Here is a 9,230-nt window from a genome sequence, read left to right as displayed (position 1 = left end):
CGCTATCTATTTTGCCGACACCGTTTTTTTCGCCTAGATGTGTGGTCATGGGCGTGTTGGCACGCTTTCCCCTAAATTGCCATTTGGGAAGGCGATAGTGGAGTTCAAAAGCACCCATAAGCCGTATGCCAAATTAGTTTGGTAGAGTGTGCCTTCAATGGTGAGGTCCGCGGAGTCAGGCTGCTTGATCATCTCTCCTTATTCTCCTATTGCATCTCTTTGTAATTTTCTTATAATCAGCAGAAGTGAGTGCCTGCTGTGACCTGTCACTTCCTTGTGTCCATTGTGTTTATATAATTGTCTAGTCAAAGAAGTTATTTGACTTGTGCCAGCCATTGTGCGTGATTCCATTTGCTCGTTCAGTTTCATCACAGCGCAGCACAAGTGAGACTTCAAGGCAGCAACGCATCACTCTTCCATGCCATGGGCTATAGACCGTAAAGCTATGAAGCAATATAGAACTGGGCATAACGGGCAACGGATAAGGGATCTCTTAAAGGCAATGGCATGTGGCACGGTGATTGGTTTCATTATTGTTACGCCCAAATCACACCTATGCATAATGTAACGGGTAGCGGAGGTGTTTTAGGGATTTAGACAGGTGACCAAAATAGCCACTTTAGTGCGGGAACGCCCCTTCCCCACTGCTAAATCTCCAAATAGTGTATTTAGAATGCTCGAACGAAAATGGAGCCCTTTTAGTCTGCGTGAAATCAAAATGATGCAGTTGTTGAAAGTTGAAACAGCTTTGTTGTTGAATTTGAAACACGTTTTCACTGAGACCACACCTTCTGCTTATTGAACGAAAAGGGATGGATGAGTATGAATGGGGAACCCAGATAGGGTGTGACTCAGGGTGAGGGAGTAGTCTCAGGAGTGGACAGCCATCAATGCTCGCTCGGTGAGTGCTGAGCGGTCGTCTCCGTTCCGATACTGCCCCGGGTTCCTAGAAGAGATAGATAAAACAGTAGGAAAGGCGAGAATGAGAAGAAGGAGGTGGTACTAGGGGATGAGGGTGGATGGGAGGACTGTTCAAGACCACGTAACGTTAGTAGTAAGAACGAGTGACAGCTCTGTATTTATACAGTGGTGATTGTAATGGGGATTGGCTGGCTGATAAGAGAATGCAGATGATAAGGAGATGAGTGGGGACTGGGGAGTGGCCGTGACAAGCAGAAGGAGGTCCCCACTCCTGAAACTACGTTGTATACAACTTCCCTTAAAATGTACAAATGTGTGCAATAAGGAGTGTAAAAACAATTGCAACATTGCTTACCACATTATTTGTTTTGTATGTTAAATAATATTTAAAGGTTTCATTATTGCTTTTTGGACATACTCATGGTCATACTACAATACTACAGTAGGCTACTTTGTTTATTTGTTTTGCCTGGGAATTCTAGGACACCAATGTCATTGTTTTAGACAGACTCATTTCAGCTGTGACTCAAACAGATTAATATGCATACCGTCATACGCTTTCCATGTGTAGACATACACATACACATTTGCATAAACAAACTTTTCTCTCGTTTGCTCCTGAAGGCAATGCTATACATCTGAATGTAAATTCTGTCTCACAATGTGTGATTTAAAACTGTCAAGGGTCAAGAAAAAACTATATACCGTACCCTAGTTAGGATTTGGTTCATTTAATCCATGCCACTTTCTATTGTTACATTGTTTCTTTAGTTTAGTGCTGGTGTCAGACAAACTTGTTCACGTTGAATCTCATGAAACCTTTCTTTCATCGCCAAGTGCCAAGTGACATGTCTGTCAAGTGTTTGACAGACATGTTTGCCCCAGGGAATACCTGTCAGACATGCTTGAAATCAGCCAGACTGTTGATACAGTCTGGCTGATCATTAGCCTTTAAGCCACGCTATGTCAAACACTGCTATTCATTCTGTAACAGATGATGACATAATCATTGTTATTACAGTATTGACATAACTCTGAAATCATACAGTATCAGACCCATTTCCCATTTAGACCTATAAGAATGGGAACTTTTGCAGCGTCAGACAATTCTACATTGTTTAACATCCCATAATAGAATTTGTGAGAAATGAATGTGTAAATCAGTGTGGAAATTAATCCAGTATGGAAATCCAAGTGCTTGTACACTACATACTGTAACAGGGTCTTTCAGCATGTGAGAAAGAAGGCAGCGATGGTTCATGTGACAGACAGCCAACATATCCTCATATCACAGCACTTTCAATAACAAATGACAGAACCTTGAAGTGGAAAAGGGTTTCGTTTTAGCAGGAGTTTTGTCTCATCAGCCATTGCAGCATTAACTAGAAAAAGTGCCCTTCTGGGCACAGGTCTCCACCAGGAGGATAGGAGTGTGTGTGTGTGATGTTTGGCAAAATGTTTAGGAGCAATATAAACGTGTGTGTGTGTGTGTGTGTGTGTGTGTGTGTGTGTGTGTGTGTGTGTGTGTGTGTGTGTGTGTGTGTGTGTCGCGGCTTGGCCTGTTGTAGCGCCACCATGAGGCTGATTTGAAAACGGTCAAGTGGCATTTCTTCCAAAGCCTAGTGGGAATATGCATGCACAGTTTCAGCACAATCGGACGCTGCGTTGAGTAGTTGTGGCGATTTGTACAAAACGGGTACAAAGCGGGCTACTCCTGAAAAGTTTAGGAGCCAATCGTAGCCAATGAGGGTGGATTATGAGAAATCAAACAAACCCGTTTTGATCACATGACTATGGAGAGCATGTGTACCGATTTGCGTGAAATTTGGATACAATCTGAAGGAGTAATATTAGAAAATGTGTTTTACATATGTCGGCCTCCTGGTGGCGCTATAAAGAGCAGATGTGAAAAATTCCAGGCAAAGGTTTTTCCTTGGCCTCTAGGGAGTTGGCATACAAAGTTATTCACAGATCCGTGCAGTTAGAGGTAAAAACACTTTTCGGCCAGTTATAGCGCCACCATGAGGCTGAGTTGAAAATGTTCATGGGGCATTTCTTCCTCTGCCTAGTGGGAATGTGCGTGCACAATTTCACGGAAATCACATGATGTGTTCCTGATTTGCAGCATTTTGTTTGAAACCGAGCACTCCTGCAAACTTTGGAAGCCAATCTTAGCCAATCAGGATGGAGTCTGAGAAATCTGAAAGACCCGTTTCGTTGAATGGCTCTAGAGAGACTGTGTACCAATTTGCGTGATGTTTGGACAAAATATGTAGGTGTACTGTCCAAAAACTTGTTTTGCACAAAGCGGCCTCCTGGTGGCGCTATAACAGGCCATTCTGGAAATTCTGGTGCCGGAGATTAGCTGTTCACAGACGGACGGACACACGGACGGACGGACACACGGACGGACGGACACACGGACACACGGACACACGGACGGACGGACGGAGTGCAAAACATACTCTCTCCCCATGCCTTCGGCCTGGTGGAGACAAAAAACTGCCATGTCTGTAGGTTGGTTTTCTGTGTACAGATGGGGACCTCATTGTCTTTGTGATATGTTGTTTTGTGCTTTATGGTTATGTGTAGTTGTTGTTTTGTTTATTGGATCTTTTACAGAAAAGCATAATGATTGGGGGGAAAAACTAATTTGAAACTGTGCAGTAATAAACGGTGTGCTATTGATCCAAATCTCCTTGGGCAGATTTAATTTCCTCGTCTGTTTACATCTTTCAGTTCCTGAGACCAAGTGACAGTTGTCTTCGCGGAGGCCGAAACTATAACAGAGGATGAGGGATGTTTACCACACAGTGGTCACGGTCACCCAAACACACCACAATGGGAGGAGAGACAGTTGCATAAGCTGGTGAATTATAGCTGTTCTTCAAGCAGTTCGGTTTGTTTGTGGCAGAGACTAATAAACAAAGATACTAGAGACTTACATGGTCCTTGAGAATTCCTTGAAAGGAAAAAAAAAAAGATGCAGATAATCCATTAACTTCCCTGTGCAATTGAAAAGGCTTTCAGACCGCTAAATTGATTAGTAGATCAGATTAGTATCTGACTATAACTGCATTGAGTCCTGGGCTCTGTGGCCCAGCTAAATACAATGAAATGAAAAGTTGTAAAGTGTGTTTAAGTATTTCACAAAAGAATACAGGCGGTGCATTCGAATGGTAGGCTTACACTATTGCCACAATAAACCACTACATCTTTCATTCTTGATTGTCTCTCTCAGACACTGGAGTGAGTGAATAGCAATGAAAGGCTCTTCTGCAACGTTTGTTTTGTGTGGGACTGTTTCTTTTAAATCATGTGGTAGCTCTATCCATTTCAATTGCAGTAGTTATTGTCTCCACCAGGCCGAAGGCATGGGGAGAGAGTATGTTTTGCCCTCCGTCCGTGTGTCCGTCCCGCCATCCGTTCCGCCGTCCGTCCGTTAGCAGCTAATCTCCGGCACCGTTAAAACCCTGTCGATGCCAAACGTTGCACACACACTCCCTAGATGCCAACGATGAACCTGAGGCAGCTTTTCACCATTTTTACATATAACTGCACCAATCTGCATGAAACGTTGCACGCACACTCCCTAGAGGCCAAGGACAAACCTTTGACCTGCATTTTTCACATCTGCCTTTTATAGCGCCACCAGGAGGCCGACTTTTGTAAAACACATTTTTTGTTATTACTCCTCCAGATTTTGTCCAAAAATCCCGCAAATCGTTACACAGTATCTGTATAGTCATGTGCCCAAGATGGATCTGTCCGATGTTTCATATTCCAGCCTAATTGGCTAACATTGACTTTCAAAGTTTGCAGGATTGGCCCGCTTTGAACAAAAAGCCTCTAATCATGAACGCAGCGTGCAATTTACGTGAAATCTTTCACGCACTTTCCTAAAGAGGAATATATCCCACCCTTTTCACATTGGCCTGTTTTTAGCGCCACCAACAGGTGGATTTTGCAAAACACATTTTTGGAACAAAATTGCCATCAAAGGCGTAAGAAGAAATGGCACCCAATTAACATGGAGGCCACAAGCTGACCTGGCCTGGTGGAGACCTGTGCCCCGAGGGGCACTTTTTCTAGTTGATCATTATGCAGCTTGCAGTACCCTGTCCATACAGTATATGCACTCTCAAAACCTTGTCTGCCTTTAAGACAGGTTAAAGGACCACTTCACCACTTTTCAACATCTCTTCATATAATTGGTCCTCACTAATGTTCATGATAAAACACCAACATTTTTTCCTATTCAGTCTGTGTCTCATAGGAGGGCTTTGGGCAGTTCGGACACCCGTCCACCAGTGACATCATCATTAGGCAGATTTTTGCAGATTTGTTTTAAAATATATTTAGATTTGTATTATCGTGAGAACGATGGCTTCAACTTTTGCATTGCAACTTTTCAGGAAAAGAAAGGCTGCCGTTTCTATTAGCTTGGATTCACCATCGATGATGTCACTGGTGGACGGGTTTCTGAACTGCCCACAGCCCTCCTATGAGACACAGACTAGTAGGAAAAAATGGTGGTATTTTATCATGAACATTAGTTAGGACCAATTATAGGAAGAGAAGTTGAAAAGTGGTGAAGTGGTCCTTTAAGTGTTCCTGAGCAAGATACTTAACTCCAACTGTTCTGTCTCTGTGTGCTCATGCTGAGCAAATGGCCACTACAGTATTCTACAAATCAAACACTAAGGAGAAACCACACAGTTTGAAACAGCCTGCCAAACACCTGGGAAGATGTGAACAGCTAGTCAACGAAATGCCAGGGAGACTGTATGTTGACCTTATATTGGCTATAGATGTGTAGTAGTGATATACTGTAAGTAGTAATAACTAGCCTATGTATAGCCAAAATTATTAAGGTGCAATTAAGTATCATAGTGCTTATCAAAAGCTAATTGCTACGCGTATCCTGAGAAGGGCTTTTGTGAAGATAAGAGATTAAAAACAGTGAGGTTAAATTAAGTTCAATTTAAGTTGCAATTCCGTAATGTCTCTGGTAAATCTCTTAAAAGTGGTTAATTTTACAGTGTCATGTTCCAATATGAATGTCACAATTCGATCAAGGGGATATGTAATTATGTCATGGTCAAATTAGGAAATTGCCTCTTGGCGCTTAATTAGTTGATCAGACCAGGCGGTGGGTTACCTGGGCTAACATGATGTGGTTGACTGATAGAAGAGACTGATTTGTGAACATGTGAGTCAGCTGCTGCCTGGGAATGATTAGTGGAGAGGAATGCAACACATATTGTGACAGCTTAGTGGGGAAAAAGAGAACACAAGGACTTAGAGATTGTATGATTCTATATAACGCATTTCCCAGTTCTGTTAATTATTGTGTGCCTTTTAAGTTTGTTTTTTACATTTGTATACACAAGCTTTTCATACAGCATATTCGCTGTACTGTAGCTACCGTTATTGATAGACTGTAGTCTACATTATGTTCTCTATACTCATTCAGAGATCCGGTGCCGACATCATTAACCAGCAGCTCAGTCATTTCTTATTTTATTTTTATTCTTTATGATCTATCTTGGTTTGGTTCTTTATTCTTTCTTACTGCTGTTGCTGCTATATGACACGTTTAATTCCTTCCAGTGATCAATCAATATTTGTCTTATAATTATCTTATCTTATATTATCTTATCTAAGTTATCTTAGCCATAAATTACACATGTAACATTCTCTCCTTTGGCCCTGTATGTGTCAGGGTTGGGGCCTCAGCATTCATTTATGACCATCTCTTGCTGTGCGTTCCTACCTTCAATATGAAAACAACCACATCTGAACCTTTTCTCCTTACTCTGCTTGTTTTGCGTAAGATGTTGTGAGCTGGCTGAATTCTTGACATGGTTCTAGAATCTAGACAGTAAAGATATTCCACCATAAACAACAAATACCATGACTCCAATACAAGAGATTTACAATGGATTAGTCACAATCAGAGAGTCAAGAGTTGTAACATAAAATAAATATAATGATGCCACTGCTAATGCTGGTTTCGTTTGTTTTTCCAGTCTGACTTTATTGATAAAGTAATGACTTCATATTAAATGCTGACCAGAAATCAAGGTCAAATATATGTGCCCAATTTCAGGTGCAACATTTTAAGGTCCAAATTGGTTTGAAGTTCACATCACAACAAATTGATGACTTTGTGAGGGCTATTTAACACAGTAAACAACTGTAAATATAACTTAGTAAACACATACAAATAGCATTTGTATGTATTTACTAAACAGATCAATCACAGAGCAATATCTTGCACCTAAAATTATGTTGTTGAATAGTTTTAACTTTAGTTTTTTGTTTATCTTGTGTCATTGGTGGCCAGAAGAGACAGGCGTGACCATATATGGAGAAGGGAGATGCAGGTTTTCATAGTAAATGCGACCTACGGTCGAAACAACAAAACAACAGAGCCAACAACAACATAAAAAAGCATGTGATTTGTGACATTAAAATACGTTTTCTCTTCTTGGCTGTATTCCGCTTCTGCATGCTGCAAACTCAGGTGGCAAGGCCTTGAAAGCAGAATATTTAGTGGCCATTCTCACGTTGTGAATGATGAATGTGTCATAAATTACAGCTGAGCCCTGCTGTGAGAGGGTTTCTGCAGGATTTCTGCAGTTGGATCTGTGCAGGCTTCAATGTTATATTGATTAATGACTTGAGGGCCTGGGGTACAAAGTAAACCCTGCCCCACCCCAACATATTTTGTTCCATCCGTTCACCTGAGATATATGGTCAATTAGTAGTAGTTTTGACCTTAACATTGATGGTCACCTTGCCCCTTGACCTTTTTGACCTATATTCTCAAGTTTCATGAAAGTCCATGCACCCATCTGTACTTTTGTGCACGCCGCAGATACAGTGCCACAGACACAAACAGTTCTGGTTACAATACCTTGCCATGCATGTATGCGGAAAGGGTAATAATAATCCAATCGCAGAGCAAAACATTTATAAATGAATGAACGTCTCTTCATTCTGATCAGTATAGCAAACTTGTAAGTTTATGTACCAGATACATGGCTGTGGATTAAGTTGGTTATCCATGAAACAAGTCCAAGCCAGCTTTAATTTGTGATGTAATGACTAACACGTCTGTTGCCGTTGAACTTTGGACAAGATAGGAGATAGGCACTGTCTGTAGAATATCATGAGTAAAGCCTTTAGCCGTTAGCCTACAAACATACCAGCTTTAATATCTGTTCCTGGACTATTTGCAGTATCATGTCAGCAACCATACAGATGCAATCCAAATACAATGAGATTATCTTTGATAAGACGAATATGAAATTAGATAAACATAACATCAGATATTTTTATATAATTTCTAGTCTTCTATTGACATTGAGCTTTTTGAATGCTTTGTCTGCACTGTGCAGGCACAGACACAATAGAAGATTAAGCTATCATTCAGCACACTAATATAACTGCAAATTATGTTGGCTCTGGCACTCTGTTTTTAAACTGTTCAAAGCCCCTTGTATGGTTATGTTTCCTTGCCAAGCCAATCCCTTGCATGCGAATGTAACCACATTTAGGCTGGGTCCACTTGTCCCAGCACACCCACCAAAATTTCCATCTGAACCAGATGTTTTTTCATTGCATAACATACCAGTAATCCAGCAGAACTGCCGCTCATACTGTAGCTGCCTGCTGCTTGATGCTCCCAGACAGAACAGCTTCAAACAAAAGGTTTAAATTGATATTTAACTGAAATTTACAGTTAGAATTCACTAACTATTTTTGTAGAATATGATGCTGTGATTGTTCAGAGACACACAAATGGTACTATATCCAGTCCAACAGTATGTTTGACAACAGACACGACCTAAAAATGCAATTGTTACCAAATAATCTCAAAATAGAACTGGTACAAAAACAAAGTAACCTACCAATTTCAAGCCAATACTAATTGTCTCCAGATTTCTATCAGAATTGTATGTGGGCGGTAGAATATGTGCACCATATAGTTGTACAAGTCACAGCTTTTTCCAGTTTTAACAGGCAAGACAGTTGAAAGTGTTGGCATTCATAGCACACAAATTATAAAACTACTAAGTACCCTACAGTGGCTCATTCTGAGCAGTTTTTTCCCAATGACATTCACAGAGGATTCATCGGGTGCCCTGTGAGTTTAGTAAGAGGAAGAAATAGAACAAGTCTGATTCTAATATCCTTATGTAAGAGTACTAATGTGCTATCTAATAACGACTTCACTAGATGACTGAACACCACACAAACACTAGCACCACTACAAACCTCTAGAGTAAAGAACAAGAACA

General features: G+C 40.9%; 1 protein-coding gene across 1 annotated transcript in view; it reads right to left on the bottom strand.

Moving 5' to 3' along the window:
- Positions 1-816: 816 nt before the first annotated feature.
- tsc22d3 (TSC22 domain family, member 3) overlaps positions 817-9,230 on the bottom strand; it is a 55,376-nt gene continuing 46,962 nt past the window's right edge. Inside the window, exon 2 of the mRNA XM_079528457.1 lies at positions 817-946. Within this exon, the coding sequence (XP_079384583.1) occupies positions 871-946 (76 nt within the window). The 3' untranslated portion in view covers positions 817-870. The remainder of the gene's footprint in view (positions 947-9,230) is intronic.

The sequence above is a fragment of the Electrona antarctica genome, assembly GCF_951216825.1.
Source record: "Electrona antarctica genome assembly, chromosome: 1".
Taxonomy (NCBI): domain Eukaryota; kingdom Metazoa; phylum Chordata; class Actinopteri; order Myctophiformes; family Myctophidae; genus Electrona; species Electrona antarctica.
This window is presented reverse-complemented; position numbering and strand designations above follow the sequence as displayed.